The sequence below is a fragment of the Alligator sinensis genome, unplaced genomic scaffold, assembly GCF_000455745.1.
Source record: "Alligator sinensis unplaced genomic scaffold, ASM45574v1 scaffold47_2, whole genome shotgun sequence".
In the NCBI taxonomy this organism is placed as follows: Eukaryota; Metazoa; Chordata; order Crocodylia; family Alligatoridae; genus Alligator; species Alligator sinensis.
Genome location: NW_005842150.1, coordinates 302,700 through 322,883, shown reverse-complemented (window position 1 = coordinate 322,883; position 20,184 = coordinate 302,700). Strand labels below are relative to the sequence as shown.

General features: G+C 38.4%; 1 protein-coding gene across 1 annotated transcript in view; it reads right to left on the bottom strand.

Annotated features, from left to right (window-relative positions):
• DICER1 (dicer 1, ribonuclease III) overlaps positions 1–20,184 on the bottom strand; it is a 112,052-nt gene that overhangs the window by 32,128 nt on the left and 59,740 nt on the right. Inside the window, 10 exon segments of the mRNA XM_025206273.1 lie at positions 1,587–1,766; positions 5,614–5,753; positions 6,873–6,948; positions 7,718–7,850; positions 8,600–8,754; positions 8,857–9,099; positions 12,023–12,155; positions 14,735–15,207; positions 18,619–18,787; positions 20,125–20,184. The exon segment at positions 20,125–20,184 is cut by the window's right edge and continues 12 nt beyond it. Coding sequence (XP_025062058.1) covers positions 1,587–1,766; positions 5,614–5,753; positions 6,873–6,948; positions 7,718–7,850; positions 8,600–8,754; positions 8,857–9,099; positions 12,023–12,155; positions 14,735–15,207; positions 18,619–18,787; positions 20,125–20,184 — 1,762 coding nt within the window.

Here is a 20,184-nt window from a genome sequence, read left to right as displayed (position 1 = left end):
GGAGCTCATCTTCCCCCCAGAAAACAAAACAGTATTATTCTGAAATAAACTTAATGAAATGCAGTAAAGGAAAGTGCAATTGTACTTAAGATGGCACATTTAAATTCACAAATACAGACTAGGGAACAACTGACTAGACTGCAGTACTACAGACGAATATTCATGGATTATACTAGACCGCAAGCTGAATGTGAGTTAATAATGTGCTACTGTTGTTAAAAAAACCCAACAGCATAATGGCATTGTATTATCACACATGTAACACGCAAGTCACAGGAAGCAAGTCTTCCATTATAGTCAGCGGTGGTGAACCCTCACGTGCAGTCTTATGTCCAGTTTTGGGTACCATACTTCAAAACAGACAAAGATAAATTGGAAAGGGTCCAGAGGAATACAACAACAACAACGAGAGATCTAGAAAACATGACATACGAGGGAAGGTTGGAAAAATGGGATTATTTAGTCCGGGGAAGATGCAAGGGTTATTTGATTACAGTTTTCAAGCTCATAAAACACTTTTTAAAAGAGGGAAAGACAATTATGCATCCAAAGGGGTCAGGATAAATTGTAATGTGCTTAAAAAGCAAAAAAGGAAGATTATGGTTGAACACTAAGAAAAACTTTCTAAATATAAGGCTGGATTAAGCACTGGAATGGACTGCCTAGGGAGACTGTGGAATCTCCATCACTGGAATGTTTTACATACAGGTTAGACAAACAACTAGCTGGGATGACGTGGACAGGGATGCTGTTGTCTTCATCTGGGACTTGAACTAGATCAGGTGTGGCTAATCTGTGGCACGGTTGCCACAAGTGTCATGAGCAGATTATGTATGCAACACTTGGCAGATCATGGAGGGGATAAGCAACGAAGCTGCAGATATGGTAGGGAGCAGAAAGCAAAGCAGCAGATCAGGCAGGGAGCACAAGGCAGGGAGAAGGTGAGCAGCAGATTAGGTTAGGGGAGGGATTCAGAGTGGCACTCAGGGCAGGGCTAGTTTGTCACAACTGCCAAAAAGTTCAGCCACCACCAGACCACTGTGGTTCCTTCCATCCATTTTCCACAGGATGATCTAAAAGCTTTATCTGCATTTGCAGCTCAGATGAAGCTTGATGGTGGTGCACAGATGTCTCCTACCGCAGAAGGAGAACTTAACATCATGAATCACAGAACGTAAGATTTAAAAATAGAAACTTTAATGGGAATTAGTTAAATTCTGGAGTAAGCTGCCTAAAACATGTTCTATGACAGTCTAGGCCAACTATTTGTCAGGGGTGCCACAAATTAGCCCAGCACCCTCTGCAAGCACCACTCCCATCCCCTTCCTTTGTCCCATCTGCTGCTCTGCTTTCTGCTCCCTGCTCTGTGATCCCTGCCCAATCTCTTGTTCTGCTTCCTGCCCTCTCTGCTGCTATGTTGCTTGAAGGTTGGCCAGCCCTGTTCTATGGTAACAGTACACTCAGTCTGCAAGGTCATTCCGGGAGGCAGAGTTTTATCTGGTCTAACCTGGCCTTCTTCACTCCTTTAGTGAAGAACAATCTGTGATAGGACTGTCAGGCATAAAAGGAGGAGTTAGGTTCATTACCTGAGGTATAGGCTTGGCTGTCAGTATTCCAAAACATCTTGTTGTATCCTCAGGAGGATATAGTTTTCGCCTCCTAAAATTGAGCTCATCAGGGAGAGGGGTAGTTAATACCATTCCTATTACATACAGATAACAGGGCTGATCAGGTTTGGGATAACTATCCCTCAAACATTCTGGAATCTATGACCAAAAAAAATAAAAAAAAATGTTAATACATTAAAATGACTTTAGCAAAATTTACTTAAATACTCACTGAAATTTACTTAAATTTCTTAAACAAACCTAGTATAGGATTTGTTCAGATAGATTTTTAAAATATTTTACTAAGCTAATTTGAAGATATTTCCCTAAAAGAATATGCAAATTTAACCTAATTTATCCAAACCTTTCCTTTGAGTTATAAAATAAGACCCATTATGACTGATCACCAGCTTACTTTGTAAAGTTGGGAGCAAAACAAGTCCTAATCAGCAGGGATCTGGGTTTTCCGTTTCCCATGGAAAAACAGAAAACCATGGATTTCCCATTTTTATCAAAGACGTGGATTTTCCCTTTTAGAAGAGAAACCCGTGGATTTCCCCCTTTTGCAAAGAGCTCAGCATGCTGGCGGAGTTCCAGCCTACAAGAGCAGTTTGAAAAAGGGGAGGGAAACCTTCAACCCTGCCCAGCAAACCTTGAGTCGCAAATACTGTGCTCCCCACCCTGCTGCCCTCCCCCAGGCCCTCTGGAGCACAGCGTGTGCAACTGGCATGGCAGGGTACAGTGGGGCCATCCACGAAAGCTGCCTGCCGCTGCAAACTGTGCTACCCTGGCCACACTTCCTCTGTGTGCACGGGGGCAGCGCACACCTTCCCTGTCCGCACCCCCGACACAGATCTGGGGGGCATGGGTCCTCCCCGTCCCCCAGGACTGCACACTGCCACTGGGAGCCAACCCCACCCAAGCCTGCAGGAGGCAGCCAGCAGGGGGTGAGCCAGCTCATGCTCCTGCTGTAGCAGTCACTGCCTTCGGTTGGGGTCAGGGGGCTGTGGACCTGGGTCCCTAGCCCCATAGCCCTGGCAGCTGGGGCCCCAACCAGCAGGGCAAGGGGCACAAGCAGGGCTGGAGGGCCATGGGGGGTGGGGGGGGCGCGCTATAGAGGGGCATTTAATTTTAACCACAGATTTTGTGATTTTTTTTTTAAAAAAATCAGAGAATGTGCAATTTTTTTTATCAAGGAAAACCAGGATCCCTGCTAATCTGGCACTAAGAGCACCGGACTGCCTGCTGGCAGAGTTAATTTACATGACTTCAAAAGTCAACAACTGTTCTAACTATGCTGAAAAAAAGTAAATTTCCCCTACTGCAGAACATAGAGATTGAATATCTATCAGATCCTGCCCACCTTTCCCAAGGTGGGCAGCTCTATAGACTTCATTACTAAAAAAAAAAAAAAAAAAGATTCATTTTTTAGATAAGCTTGGGTATATTTTCTGCTAAGATCCAGATCTATTACACTGAATTTTCTCAGCAGAATGGTTCCAGAACGAGAAGCTCATCCTTGAATTACATACACTGAAAAAGGTGCAAAGTATTAATCACTCCATCCTTCTTTGACAAAGACAACAGACCACAAAGATCTCTTAACTAAAAATGGCACTGGTTAGAATTTGGATGGCCAATTTGTAGATTTATTTGAACACCTGGTTTTGTGACAGCCATTAGGCTTCTCTACAGCTTTTCTGGTAAAAAGCATAACTTTCCTGCTCACATGTTTTGTCACTGGCCTTAAGGAACAGGATTTTATGCTTGATATATTTTATACACCTTAGAAATACTTCGTCTGATTAATCAAGATATATTCCTGGCTTTTGTAGCTGAACTAAAAAATATGGCCTTGAATTCTTGGAAAATTCATAAGTTTAATATCTACATTAAGACCGTTTCTCATAGATCTGAAGCGTGCCAAACCTTTTTCCCCAGATGTGAAGAGTTAGGAGAAAGCAAAGGAAAAGATTTTTGGATTCTGAGAAAAAAAAAATGGAGCTTAATTTCAGAATTAATGCTGGGCAAATTTGAAGTGTCACATTTTTTTAATGAAATATTTTACTGAGCCTTTCGAAAGTGTTTCTTATTCTGAACATTCACTGCCCAGGATAAGGAATACCAGTAAGGGCACCTGGACAGACGCAACATATTTTCGAAGTTTCAAACTGAAGAGTTCATAAACTGCTGTCAGAAACAGGTTTTTCTACTGCCCTGGAATATTCAACATACCTCTTAGAAAATGGCATCTTCCAATAAAAATATTCATGAAAAAACTTAAGGCACAGCACTGGTATAAATAAATAAGTGATTAGGAGTGAATAAAGATCATTTTCCCCTAAAATTTCTGGTTCAAGCTTAAAGCACATGAAGTTTTGTTCAAGTGGTAGTCAAGTTGTCAAAAATTAATAAAAACCAGCAAATTCTGCTGTGGAAATACCCATGAGCCAAAACTGCTGGGTACACCACAATAGTCGAGGTTAAAAACAATTTCTCAGACATTAGCAGATGTTCTTTACTTGTGATGCTTTAACATACTTACATAGAACTTCAAGTCTTTTGATACATTTTAGTTTCTTGGGGCCAAGCTTTCCCTTCCATTACATAAGTGAAACTTCATTGACTCCCACAGAGACTCATGGGTATAAGAGAAAATCTGGTCCACAAGCTTTCCAAAAATATGCAGTTTACATTTTCATTACTTCTCTCTCCCTCTCATATGCACATGAACTCCCTGTCACATTTTTTCTGGTTAAGAAAGCACAGAGACTCCTAGAACCATAGACATTAGGAAGCAGATGCATTTTTCTAGTCTTAACAATAGGCTTCTATAAAATTAACAGTAATTTCTCTCTGCATAGTTAAATTACAGGTGGCCCAAAATGTCAAATCCTGAGAAATGAAGGAAAAGGAAATCAGCCTCTAGAACAAGCTACCAATAATATGGAAAGCAAATGAGAAAGGAAGGGAAGGGAGCATATTGTTGATCTGATTGCTTGAATAATACAAGTGGCACTCAAACTTATAGGTGCACCAATACAACAGTCTAATATCGGATTGGTACCAATATAAAGAAAATAGTCTATATCGGCTATCAGCCCAAAGGGGCCTGTAACTGACCAATAAAATGCCCGTGCTGCGTGCAGCTGTAGCGCAGGTGGGAGCAGAGCCAGCAACATGGAGAGCTGCCTCCAGCTGGTAAGTCGAAAGGGAAGGGGGGGTGGGCAGATCAATGCCCCCCCCCAGTGAGGGAGGGAGTGAGGTAGGCGCTGCCTAGCCAGGGCAAAAGGAAGGTGCAGGGCAGAGCCGTGGCTTCTGGGGTGGGGGTGGCATGTGCCCCTGGATCTGTGTGGCACGGGGCAGGCGGCAGTAGGTGGGGTGGAGCCAGAGCCGGCGCTGCGCAGGGCTCTTCTTGCTGGGGGCTGGCCTTGGGTATCAGTACTGGCCCCTAAAGTCTCCATCGGTTCACTCCTACTCAAAATCTAAGGAAAAAATGGGGATATGGTCTCCGAGTTTCTATCAGCAACACAGGGCAGTATTTATATTGTGCTAGAGAAAGAATGGATATTACAGTGGGGAAATTTTTCAAAATTGGGCGGGGGGGGAGAAATCAAATTTCTACTAAAATTTCACAATCACTAGCTCTAATGAGTATGATTCACTATCCAGCTGATTAAATGCAGGCTTTTCTTCTTGGCATCATGAGTCCAAGCTGCCATGTAAAAATTAGTTTTCATTCCTCTGAACAGATCTACCTTAGCAACTAGAACCTAACAGTATTTTTCTCTTAAAAAAAGGGAGAAAGACAAGCACCTAAAGCTCAGCCCTTTTCATTTTACAACTTAAACAACAATCTGCTTAAAAGTTTGAAATGCATCATGAAGTACAAACTCAGCTTGCAAACTACTCTCTTTACAGACAAGTTAGAGACTTAAACTTAGTACGTCTTTTATTACTGCAAACAACAGAATGTACTCAATTGCAGAAACTGAATGATACTGACAGCTTTAGGGTAGCATTGCCTTCGTTTTGTAGAACCTGGTCTTCCTGGAACACTGGTTTCTTCTTCATCATGTAAATCAAGCTCCTCCTCATACTTAACCGTTTCTTTTCCAACTGGCATCAAGTGATCATCCAGTTCACCTAAATTTTATGGAGCAGGAAAGATGAATGTATGAATAATGGGGTAATACTATCATGTGCATATTTATGCACATATTTATGAACCTATTACCTCTTAGATGTCATGACACAAAATGCTACTGATAGCTGAACCCTTTCAGAATTGCAAATAAATAAAAATTTAAAATAGCCTCCCTAAGGTGAATTTGCCAAATAACTCAACTTTCTTTACCAATTAAAGACAGCATGGGACCAAATGATCTTATTAGAATGACTTGCATATACCAAGAAAAGAGAGCTATTGTGTTTTAGTGACATTCAGTAACAAACAATACTGTTGAATGTTAATTCAAACACTGGAGCTGGCCAAACTGCAATGCTGTTTTTCAAAATACCACAATGTTCTCTCTCTACAATAATGTATTTATTCAGTGACAAAATTTTACAGCCTGCCAAATCAAAATGTCCAATGTATCCAAGACTTCAGAATCCCTTTTCCTTTCAAAAGGTACAAAATTTTCTGTATTGGCTCACAGAATCTGTACTAATATTCAACAGAAAGTTTATTTTAAACTTAATATGACAAATAAATGTACATACAAGTTTAATGGAGTTTTACTTTTTGATCATGATGGTTCATCAGGATGAATCTTCTTTCCACTCGTTGGAATTCTCAGTCGCAAATATTTTATGGTTAATGACAACATTTTGTCTCTTAAAATGACTGAATTATACACTATATACATATGTTTGTTTTTACTAAAAATTTTATTTTTAAAATACAGTAGTTATTTTCTCATGGCTGAGAAATACAGCTTTCAAATTACATTGCAACTCTGAAACGTGACTTGCCTGCTGAAACATTTTTTGCATAAAAAGAATATCCAACATTAGTGCAACTAATACTGTGCTTATTTTGTTCAGAGATGATTCATTTAACAAGCTCAACTCTACACTTTTAGAAGGACATGTTAAAATTCTTTTGTTTTATGAACTTATCACAGAACACTGCTGTGGGCATTAGTGAGCCCACTATAAATTATACACATATTATAAACACTAGAAACATTTCCCTTCTAAAGATTTAGATTTCTCCTAATCAGAGATGCTTGTTTTAAAAAAAAAAAAAAAAATTCTTACCAATTTTGTGCAGTTTTTCACAGCAAATAAGGGCCACTACCCTCTCGGCCAACCTTGCACAACTCATTGGAGGACCCTAGAAATAGTTTAAAAACATTTTTAACCTGTATTTGGGTAGCACGTTATTTTTTACCAACTACACTAAATAAACAATTAGGATAATTTAGCACTGATAGTGTATAGGTTTAAAAAAAATGCAGCAAAGGACATTAAAACTATTCACAAAAGTGTCACCATGAATTCCTCTTATTCCAGTTTAAGGGGCCAAATGTTATTATCACTGAATAGATAACATAATACAGAAAGCATACATTTGCTTGTTAATAATTGCATAGGGAAAAATAAAGGTATGTTGTGCTGGCAACCAACTGTTTTTTAAAAAACCATCAACTTTTACATTATGCCTAGAATGAGGAAATGTAATTGTAGTACACATCATACTACACATAGCTATTTATGGTTTAAAACCTAGATTTACGATGCGGTTGCAAATATGCTATCAATTTTTTTATCCTACAAAGATATTCATATTATGCTAATTCTCAGCAAGTCCCCATGGCTAATATAGAGCCACAGACCTCTGGAGTATATCTGAATAAATAAATGCAACTGAACACAAGGATACAGGAAAAGAAGGTCTGCATCTTTGGGATGTACAGTAAAAGAAAGTGGTTGATAAAAATCAAATGAAGGAAGCAGAAGTGATCTGTCTACTGTTACAGAGTGCATTACAGTGAAAAAGCATGTCTGTGCTACAAAGTAATGCCAATGGAAAATTAATGTAACAGAATGCATGTACATGTATAATCACTTCTTCCCATCCCTTTCCTCTCCTGAGTACTTACAACAATTGAGGCTCGAAGAGGTGAGTTGATTGGCAGGTAGAGAGTTGAGTAAAATGTATGATCAGGTAGTTCTCGGGTTTTACACTTAGGAGCCAGATGAGTGAATGGATCACTTGGTAATCTAGCGCAGTACCTAATTTGGAAAAAAGTAAAACAAAATAAAAAGCCATGAGAACCTATCACACTAAATTTAAACACAAAATCACGTATACATCTCTCTCACACACACACACACACACACACACACACACACACACACACGGGAATCTCACCTCATTGATGTAAAAGGTATGGAAAGTGTTAGTCTTTGACTGTCCCAATATTAATATTTACTAAAGTAAAACGATTAAGTATATTTATCCATTACACATTTTAAAGCAAGACAGCAGAATTCCTTAAACTACCAAAAATTTGAATGTTAGGACTTGGAACAGTTTATGCAGTTTATTTCAGGCCGTTGATAGGCATTCATTTTAGTGGGTAAGAATTTCTGTGAAATGCCTAGTGCTAGGAAAATAGTCCAGGATTTGGTGTTTACATGCATTCCACACCTTTGGCTGGAAAGCTACAAAGGAGAACGCTCTAGCCAGGGGGTGCTAGTCAGCTCCTTAGGTTACCTCCCGTGCCCTTTGGGGAGCTCATTGTTTGACAGCCTGCCTTCTTCCCTGCTGGAGGAGTCAGGCTATCAATAGGCAGTTTTACAGCCAAAGGTTTGGGGAAGCATGGCTGAAGAGATGGCCTAGAGCTGACATAGAAAACAGATTGTTATGGGGAAATTCACAGTGCCACAGCCTATTCCGTTCTGTTCATGTTACTGAATGGACAGCTGTTGCATATACAAAGGCATTTAGTTAAAGGAAAGAGAGTGAACATTCCTCCTACCTATTGATGTGTCCAATAGCAGTGTTAATTGTGACTCTTGGACTGTTCTCATCTGGCCTCAAGACATATGGTGGAAAGACATCATCATCATCCACAATGGGTTCCGTTTCAGTTTCACTACTATCAACAGACTTTGAGCATTTGTTTCTCAGGATCTTAGCATTTTAGAAGAAAAGATCACAAAGAGAAAGAACATATTTTAATCCTAATCTAAACCACAGTTAACAAAGAAAGGGTATTTTCTTCTGGCTTCATACCTTCTCAATAGCTTTGTAGGTTTTCAGATCTTCTTCAAAACTTTTGATTTTGTCCGTGTCTGCTAACATGATGTAATTTGAGATTGGTGCCCTGGCTCTTCCTTTAGACTGCACATAAGAACGATATTCTGTGGGCAAATCAAAACGAACCACCAAGTTGCATTTTGGTATGTCAACACCCTCTTCTACAATACTAGTAGCAATAAGTAAGTTGGTCTCGTGTGCTCGAAATTTTCTAAGTACCTATGAAAGCAACCAAGAAAAGAACGTTTTAAAGAGAACAGTTCAATATATTTGTTAGGCAAGGCAATTCATTAAAAACCAAAAGTAATAAAAAATGCAAAGGGATGGAACCTTTGTTGTTTGTCATTAAAAAATAATGAGGCAGAAGTATAGCTTTCCACCAAAATAAACAATAGGAAATCATTTTATGATGCTTATAGCAAGAACATTTTAATCAGAAGAGGCAGTTGGCTCCCTATGAATTAAATTATAAATATAGGATTATATGCACCTAAAACAATGTGGGGATGTTTAACAACAGAGAAGAACCCACCTCCTTAAAACTTTATACTTTTTTTGGTTGTGCTGAAACTATCCTGTCTTCAGGATAAATCTAAAAATCAGTAATTTAAGAATAACCAATCAGCATTTCTGATGCTACAACATGACTCTCACAAACAGATTCTAGAAGTAGCTTGTCAATATTTACGTTTTAATTATCTGGGTTTAAGAAATGCTTTTAGAGCATCTGCTAAAGATCATAAGACGTATGTAAAGAAACTAAAGCAAGAAATTCACACTAAAATACTTATGGAGCGTTTAACTGCGAAGTTAGAGTATAGTGTAACATTCTAGAAAAGGAATCCAAAGTAAATCTAGTTAACTGAAAAGACTAATATAAGAAGCTATAGAGTATACCAAGAGAAACAGCTCCCAAGCTGCTCATAAAACAGAAAAATACTTGCTGCTCTCTATGCAGTTTGAAGGCCACTTTTTAAAACTTAATTTGTGGTTAAACAGTTGCCAAAAGTATTTATAGATATACATGGTCAGTTTATATACTAATTGCTGCTTTCAAGAGATTCAGTTTTGAAGCAGGAATAACAATTGATTATTTGTTAAATGACAGGTTCAGCTTTCTTTTTTCAATACTTCCTCATCATCAAAAACATTAATTCTCAGACTTTTAGTTTCTGCCGCCTACCTCCAGCCCCCAAAGCAGCCCACAACTGCCAGCATCCTGACTCTCTGGTCCACAGCCAGCCTCTTCCTTCAACACCTGCACAGCTCTACCACCTGTCTACTGACAGCCAGCCTCCCTCCCTGACTTCTTCCCCCACAATTCTGCGGACACCTGAGCTTAGTCTGCACATTAGTCTGCCCCAGAATGGAGGAAGAATTGTTATGTTTGCATAGTAATGTGCCTGGGATAATTTAATCAGTTCTGCCCATCTGCAAAGCCTCACTAAGACATCTTTCCTGCTTCCCATTCAAGAGGCAGCATGTATACTGCACATCCTTCATCTCAGCAGGACGACACCTGATGCCATGGGTATTTGAGGGAAGGGGTCAGCTAGCCTCCCTTTGCATCTACCCTTGCAGCCCACCTGCAGCAAAATGGTTGAGAACCCATGACCTATAAAACACTTTTAATATTCAATTCTTCAACTCAACATTCAAGTTCTTAAGTTAGCCCAGCTACTTTAAAGACATTATTTTAAAAAAAAATCATCAACTTTTTAAATAGACTGGCTACTAAATCATTTAGTCTCTGTTAACAACTGGCCTACCCTCTCTCTGTTTATTTGATTAGATTTACATGCTGCCCTTCCTAAAAGGGCCTCAGAGTGGCTTACAGTAAAACCCAGATGAATTATAAGGACAGTGAAATTTTAAAATGAAATAATATTTAGTAGAACAAACCGGGGATGGATCCCAGGGATGTGGTGGTGCAGTCTCACCTCTCCTTTGGCCATGTGTTACATATTCAGTGAGCTCTCTGAGCTCAATGGTATGTCAGCACAGCTCCTTCTGGGGCTGTGAGCTCATCAGCTGATCAACACGGGCTCTGGCTGCAGCTATATGAAAGTAGGGGCTCCAGTCAGAGCCTGCGCTGACCAGCTGTTCAGCTCAGAAACCACAGCATACATGAAGCTACAGTGGGAGCTGCACTGACATGCCAATGAGCCACACTGCCGAATCAGGTGTGGCCATGCCACCCTTGCTGCAAAGCTTAAACCAAGTCTTGTAAAATACAAAATAATGCTACAAAAAAATCTCACCATGCACACATCCCACATAAATGCACCACAGAACAATATTAAGGATCCCGGCCATTAATATACAGAAACAAACAAACAAAAGCAAACTTTAATTAGTCACGTCACCCAATAATTTAACAAATAGGGATTCAAGACACTGACAACATTCCATTTATATAACTTTAATATCAAGTTAAAATGTTTCTATTAAGAAAGTCTGACTTAAAAAAAAAATTAAATAAGGTAACAGTATCAAAGTATATCAAACTAGATATTATAAGGGTTGAGGTACAATCATAGCATTTATAGTGGGCTTCATGAATTGGCAATGCAAAATGTAGTTCTGAAAGTAATTTTTACCTAAGGGACTCAAAGTGAACACTAAGACCACAGGTTTTCATTCTACAGGAAGCTCAATGTAAATCTGTGCTAATGATCAGCACAAACTGTTAGGACAGAAGATACACTAAAGCTTAATATTCTAAACAGCAACCAGGAAATCCAAGAAATATTTTATCTGAAAATAGTAATATACCGCTGTTAATCCACTGGAGGAGAATTAGAAGGTTGATGATGTGACAAGTGGAGAAACTGGTTTTAAAGACCACTTTAACATCTATCCATTGTGTAAGCTGACAAAGCCATTTCTCCAGACAGACGTGGGGTTTTTTTGTTTTGTTTTTTTAAGAACGAACATCTGCATCCCAAATACGTCTGCAGATTTGTTAAGTCAGGGTAACTCTTGGGCTTCCAGGAGTTATCGCAGACACAGATTTTTCCTGCAAATGAAGTGATTATGAAGGTAGTGCTAATTTCTCTCATTTTCAATTCATAGATGCTAGCTAGATGCTAGGGTCGGAAAGGACCTCAATAGATTGAGTCCGACCCCCAAATTAAGTTACCTCTTCCTGTTTTCTGAATTCCACTTCCATCTGTTTGTTACGGGGTTGATTCTTTCCAATGCCGTGTCCAGTTATAAAATTGCTGCTGATGTAGGCCAGCTCTGGATCTTGTTTACCTGCTTCCTTTATCAATCTAAGAATATCACACACATTTTACAAGTCACACTCAGCCGAGAAAGGAAAGTGTTTTTTTTTGTTTTAAGACCTGCATTAAAAGTGGAAATTTCATAATCAAGTACTTCTCCAAATGTAAAAAAAATGGCCACATTGTTCTTTTTTTTAAAAAAATGTAACTTTAAGGGGAAAACTGCTGCAAACATAACAAAAAGTGTAGAAAAAAAATGTAGGAGTGTGTGTGCGCTATATGAGATTTAAAGTGTTAGAATTACGTACCAAAAGGCCAAGATTTTCAAAAGCAACTTGTGATGCAGGTGTTCTTCAATTTCTAGGTATTCATTTTCATACATTTCAAAAAGGTTTCCACTTAAACATAATAGTGACATCTGTAGATGAGTTGTCAGAAGGCTAGACTGAACCCAGGATCTCAGGATCTAAAGTAAGCCTTTACTGTCTATGCAACAAGACCCAGGGCTCTGTTAGCTCAAAAGCTGTGCAGACTCCTAAGTATCTGTGGGTCTTGTCACTGGAGGGAGACAGAGTGCCACACTAAGTGAGCATGGAGTATACCTGAACAACTTGAGACGTGCAATGTTTAGTTTCCCATTATGTACGACTTTCCTACTCCATCAAGCCATACAGGCCTATCAAAGATTGTTAACGTCTAGATACCTTAACTGGTTTTCTAACAATGAGTCCATAAAATCTGAAAGCATCTTACTTAGAAAAAAATAATGATCTCAAAATAAAACATTTAATTTTGATAGCCAAGATCTTTTATGAAAAATTAATTATACTCTTTATTTCAACTATAAAAATGCATTATATGCCTACACGTCTTCATATAAAGCAGCAAGACAAGCAGAAAAAACTAAAAAAAATTCTTACACAGAAGTGCATTTTCTCCCGTTTCCCTGAGATGTGCAATTCAAAACACAAGTTAAAAAATACCTACAGCAATTAGATGCATGTTAAAAGCATGTTAAAGTTACTAACGTTTTATGATGCATGTGAATTATGTCTTTTGCATTTGTAATTAGTAGGTGGAAAATGATGCGTCTATTAAAATAAATTATGCTGTCAGGTAATTCTTTACTAAAGAGGGATTTGACTCACAAAACGAAAGGGAAGCAAGCAAGGCTTTAGGAAATGTTTGCCATTCTTAAAAAAAAAAAAAGGAGCTTACAATAACAAGAACTCCACTGTATAGTTTTAATTAGGTGGCTATGAAGCAAACCTCAAAATAACCTGACAGAAAGGTCAAATGGGATATTCAGGAAATAAGCAAGTTAAAACACTTTGATCATTACTATGTGTAGTAGTACAGCCCACAACAAGGGTGGTCAACTTATGGCACATCTGTGCCTAGTGGTACAAGCAGCCTCTGTGCAGCTTGCAGCCAATTGGGCAGGGGGCAGGGAGCAAAAAGTAGAGTGGAAGTTTAGGAAGGGGAAGGGGATCTAAAGTGGAATTTGAAAGGGGTGCAGGGCAGCACCCTGTGGCAAGCCTGCCAAGAAGGTTGGCCCCTGCTTGTAGCATATGTGCTACTTTACGAAAAGTAGTAAAATGGCTCTATAGTGCATTACCTTTAAGCTTGATGTAGATATTTATGTTTTCTGGTGGAACTGAAGAGTGGCTAAGACTAATAAGGCCCAAAATGTTTTGGGACCACCTTATTTGGGAGATCTGCCTTTCTCCTTGTGCCCTACAACAGTGATTGTATAAGAGCAGCTAATGGTCTGAGCCTTCTCCGCTTAAGGGAAAAGAAGCTTGCAGCATATTCCCCATGAAAGGCCTTCTGCCCTTTCCTGGTCTTCCAAATAGTTTGCAAACCCAATCTTTTTTAATACAGCTCTTAGAAGATAGAAGAGTTTGATGCTGATTTTCTCCAGGGTGAGTTTTGGGAGGAAGTCACCTTTTGGAAGAGGAATTAAATGCCTGATATTAGTTTTATATTTTATTCCCTATAACTTGTGTCAAGGGTACCTAGAATCCCTAATGGAATATTCCATTTCAAATTTACTCGATTTCTAATTATGAAGTTTTGATAAATATTTGAAAAAAAATTAAGCATCAGCCTATACTCACTTTTACTGGGAAGCCCGACTTGAATCCAGTAATGCATTAACAAGAACATGCATACTACAGAGTGCAATAAAAGGCAGAGAAAATGGATTCGAACCACTAAAATTCTATGTGTGAAAATGTAAGGTTCAAAGGAAATGTATTAAAACATGTATTCCTATATACTAAATATAGGATATTCCATTTTGTCTTCAGAAAAGTCAAACCACAGACACAGAACATTTAAGTGAGAACCAAAATAAGCTAGGGGGTAATTAAAAACAAACAAACAGCAGGGTCTAAAAAGATGTGGGAAATGTAATAGCTGAGTTAAAACTTTGCTAATATTTGTACATATTAATTTGATTTCCTGCATTGTATTTTGTGTCAACCTAATTCTGGAAAAAAAAAAAAAAAAAAAAAGAGTACCTTTTCCAAAATACAACACTTCTCTTCCTCAATATCCATGACATTAATGTACTCTCCATTCTTCTCAATGTTAGAGCAATACTGTTATTTTTAAAGTTTTACCTGTTCAGGACGACTGCTGTGTATCTTCTTTCCACAAAAATAATTCCACATAAAATATTAGTAAAGGGAGAAGGAAAGTTTGTTTCTGGCTTCTCTTTCTCCTCAATTTCTTCATCCTCATCATCATCTTCAGAATCACTCCAAGAAACATAATTATCTTGATTCCTATTGTTATACCACTCAACACTTTCAAACTGCTGCCGTTCATATGGTTTATATTTGCGCAATATTTCAAGCAGTTTTATTACTTTTGGGGTAACGAATTTCAGGTCAAGTGAGGCAGGTGAGAAGTGCTCTTCACAGAGTGCATGTATTTTCCTTAGGAAAGTGTCTGTAAACAATAAAAATTTCCTGTGCCGCTCCTCCTGCTCATGTTTGATATATTTCTGTAACTCTCTCACCATCATTCCAGCTACCTTATCTGCACACCAGGGTCCCAGAACAACCAATACAGCTCGGCAGTCTGACAGTATCTACAATAAATGAATTCAAACATTAGTTCAGCATGGTACATTGCAATTTACTAAGACGAAGTACAGACATCGCACATTTACTACTACTGTATCAGTGATCAGAAACCAGTCTATATCTATAACAGAACAGAAGTTCGGCGCACACAGACTGGTTTAAAAATGGCAGAACCTGGTCTAGATTTGTGCCCCCCCACCGAAAGGCAAATGTACGTTTCATTTGCTACCAATCTAAAACTACACTGCTGACAGAAAACCATGTAGCCTACAGGAATTACACCTCAGGCTTTTTGAACGCCTGTACCTAGCCTAAGCATATGTTGGGCTTTCATTTCTCACGTGAAACTTATCTGCTCTGTAAGCATAATAGTGTAGGGTTTCTTTGCAAAGAGGATCTCCACTTGCATTTTAGAAGATCCTGAAAATGTTGTTTTAGAAAAGCTTAAAATACTAGTTCAGCAGAAATCCCTGCCAAAAGGAACTGAACTTAAATTCTCTCTCTCTCTCATGCTTTGACAATTGGGATTTAATTACTATTTCATATGGTTTGGAATTTTGCCTCAAAAATGCTGCTAGTATTGCAATGTTTTATAGGGTATTTAGGTAACAGTGAATGGGCAGTATATACCCTTGAGTTTACTGCAACAACAATTTTATAAAAAGGAAATCTTTTTAATAAATATTTTAAAATTTCATTATTTGGTATTAAATTTCTTGACAAAATATCAATAAGACAACAATGCAGCCGGTCAGTAGTATTTAATCAGGTCTTATGAAGTGTGTTCAGTATTCAGTAGTGTTTAACCAGTAATTAGTAGATTTCAGTAGATCTTATGAAGTGCATTTAGTATTCAGTAGTATTTAACCAGATCTTATGAAGTGTGTTCTCTCAAAAGGAAGCCATTTTAATTAAATATATATATACTCAGATATATTTTAACTAACATTTAAATTCCATTTCAATTAATTTATACAGGGGCTAGTGGCCTTCAACATGCTGGATTTTTTTTTTTATTTCATCAAGTGGAAAAAGCTACAAAACCATTGCATCCATCATGACATCCCTACATAGTGTTATGATGATACTATATCACTAAATACAATTCAAAACCCATCATAGGCTGGTGCGTTATAATAGTGACAACTGCAATATCCTGTCTGTTTTGTGATACAATTTGCGGTGGCTCTATGAAACTACTTAAATCTTAATCTTTCATCTCATTTCTTCCCTTCCCCTCTATTCCCAACTGCTTGGAGGCCCAGGAAAAGCTACTGATGATGTGCACCTGCCTCTACTCTCTTGTTGCCAAAGTCTGTTTGATAGGTAGTAAAGACATTGAGTTAGATCTAATAAAACCACAGGCAGAATTCAGATACTTAAATCAAAAGTTGCAGTCCAAAAAAAACCCTTTGCTAGATGTTGCCTATCTGGGAGGGAGGTGCAAATTAAACAGCTCAATACCCAGATCATGCTTACACCAAACTGGGATTCAAGAGGTAGGTAATTCTCTCTCCTCAGTCACCTGAGGAAACTATTGCATTCTTGGAGCAAGCTTAACACACTGATAAGTTAGCTCCTTACAAAATGCAACTGTCACTTTTTTTTTTTTTTTTTTTAAGAAGTAATGGCAGTACCCTCCTGCTTCATATACAACCAGCCAGTGGCTAGAGTAGTCACTCAAAGCAGGGCAGGCAACAGTGGTGGCAGTCCCTCGATTCAAGGATGACAGTCTTCTGGTAGATAGGGAAGTCATTGATGAGTCTGGAGATGACTGAAGAGGCCAATCTGGGAGAAAATGCAGCAAACAGTTCCACGAGGAAGCACTGAATCCTAGCGACGTGAGGTCACAGCTCTTTTGTCTTTCTCATCTGTCTGCCTTCATAGTGAGATGAGTCTGCTTGAAATTACTGATACCTTGTTGTATTTCATGGTGCCACTGGGGATGATTCAACACTCGAGTCTTCCATGCATTGGTGTTGAACCTAATTTCTTCAGATTGGTCTTCAAGGTGTTCTTGAATCTTTTCTTTTGCCCAACTCTAAAGCAGTAAACACTCGTGAGGTGGGAGTATAAGACCTGTTCCAAGAGCCTTTTGTCAGCCATCCTTAAAAGATATCCTGTCAAACGGAACTGGTGCCACATAAACCTGGCATGATGCTGGTGGTGTTCCCTCGAGTCAGAATGCTGGCATTCATTCTTCTGTCCTTCCAACTGATATGGAGGATTTTCCAAAGACACTGCTGAAGGTAACATTCCAAGGCTTTCCCAAATGCAGTCCAGGTTTCACACCCATTCAACAGGGCAGGGATGACAACAGCCTGGTAGATGAGAAGTTTGGTTTGGGCTTGAATTTCTCTGGCTTGGAAAGGAATTTAACCTACTTTCCCATTTCCTAGATGAGTGTTCTAAAGCACCTGGTTGTTAAACCAGGTTCCACCATCAACTGTTCTTGTAAAAAGCAGTGAGCCCTCCTCAAGTCTTTCAAAAAGGTTGTAGGTGCCTGAACTCAGTAGAGAATTCCAGCTTGTGGACCTTAAGCAGATGAAGATATCTCTGCTGCAAAGCAAGATGCTCCAAGTCTTAGAAATGGACAAGACTTTGGACATTCCATGGTACTCAGCATTTCCTATTGCCTACTGAATTTGGGATAGCCTGGGAATAATGCATCCAGCATTTGTGCAAAGGTTTGGACTGGAGGATCTTGTGGTCCTTTCTATGATTCTACGAGTCTAACACAGGATTCTGGATACTACTTGAGGGAACAGATGGCTGAAAGTTAGGCATTGGAGCCCAATCTCACATGCCTGAGAAATCAGTTAGCCAACTGAAGTACCTAACTGTTACATGACTAAGTCCTTTATTCAATGTAGCCCAACGCGCCTTTGATTGAAGAGACCCAACATTTGCAAGAGCTGAAATGAAGCAGAAGAGCCCTAGATATAGTTTGTAACTTACTCTCATCATCCTGTAAATTATTGGGGGCAATTTTTCAGAATACTTCCCAAAATACCCTTTCTTCCTTTCATTAAAGTATTTAGGTTTAAACTGGAGAAGCAGCTGGGGTGTCATATTCTTGACTACCACAAGAAGGAAGAACCAGCAATGTCTATAAAAGATATAATGTAATGGTATAGAATAAAAGGAAAACAGGACTTCAAGATAACAAACTGGACAACAGTTCTAAAGGACAAGAGTTAATTGAAATCCTGGCCTGCCTCATGCTAACTGGAGAGTTTATATGAAAATTCCTCACAAGTAGCTTGGAAAATTAAGATTAGTTCTGTTAATACACTTAAGGCTAGCTGTACTAAAATAAACATTTCAGCAGTGAACAGGGAAAGCAATGAATATGCAGTGATGAAAAATTAAGTATGTTGACATATTGCATTTTATAAGTGTGTTAAAGTCCATACCTGTTTAGAAATTAATGTAGAATCTCTCTCTTTAGAATGTACAGATATGTTGCAGTCATTTAGAAAGTTAAGTGCTTCATCCAATTCCTTTAACAGTCTTTCATACAGGCCACTTTTGTCAGTATATGGTCCACAATCTACCACAATTTCACATGGCTGAGAAGTATATCTTCATTGTGAGGTGGTGGAGGAGGGAAAGAATAGGTCAACTATAGATTTGGAAGTCAAAAAATGTTTTCAACTACAAAGATTATGTATTAAGGAGGTAAAAAAGGTAAAAACAGCTTGCAGATTTAAAAAAAAAAATTCTTCTTAATGGTAAAACAGAAAACCAACATTTTATGATTATACATTTCATCAAAAATAGTCATATTGCCTACCTCAAGTACAGCACTTTTCACCAGTAGATCTCAAAGTACTTTAGAAAGAAAATCAGTATCATTACCATCATGTTACTGATGGGGAAACTGAGGAACAAGCCATGCCTTCTCTGTGCAAGTTAAACTCACATGCCAAAGGTTATTGGTTACTTATTTTTTGGTAACCAAAAGACCACTGTGATTTGGTCTTTTGAGAAACAAATGCAATTTACACACTATGCACAAAGCTAAATATACATTTTTTATTTTTCAGGGCTAAGCGCTGGCTCTTCAAGAGTGACAGAGCTATACAGCAAGGTGAGCTTCTCAAAAGCACATATTTCAAGGAAATTCAGATTAAGGGAGTTTTTTTAAATGTATCAAAGTGAATAAAGCATTTAAATTACCTTTTACTTTGACACGAACATAAAGGTAGATAAAGAATGTAGTCAGTAGGGCCAAGTGTGCAATTAATGTTAAAACAACAACATAAGTATTAATTGATGAATATTTCCATTGCATTACAAACAAGCAGAGCCTCATCTTGTCCTTTATTTTGATAACAAGCACAACATTCCCGATTCTGTGCGTACTCATAGAAGATGGTCCCTTTTCTGTCATGACATTTCTGAATGGATTTTATCACTTCTCCCACTCCTTCCCTCCTCCTCCTCTCCCTTCCCTTCCCTCTTTCCTGCCAACATAGCAACTATTTTAAAAATATGGAAGACCTCTAGATCTGTAGGATCCCATATTGGAGACGCTCTGAAATCCTACCCAACCGACACTTGAGGCTACAGCAGTTCTCATAATGTGCAAGTTACTTTCCAAATATAACATGCAGTCTGTACTACAAAGGAGTTGCTTTCTGAAGTGTTTTCAACAGAAGGCTTCACAATTCATTTTAAAATTATGCAAAGACTCTGACAGCTCCTAAATTTAAAAACTTCTGTAACTTACTGCTCAAGAAGTGATTCAGTAAAATTTTAATAAAGTAGTAGGTACTGTATATACAATTTTATAGATACAAATACTTTCATGTAATTTTTCAAAATAAAACATTGCCACTAAGTGTTCTTTCCTTGTGATTCCAATATGAAACACAGGCATGATATTTAACATCTCAAAACTGTAAACTGAAATATACCTGTCTAAGACCACCAAGTCAGTTGCAGTTTCTGCATTGCTCTTTAGGATTTTCTCCAGT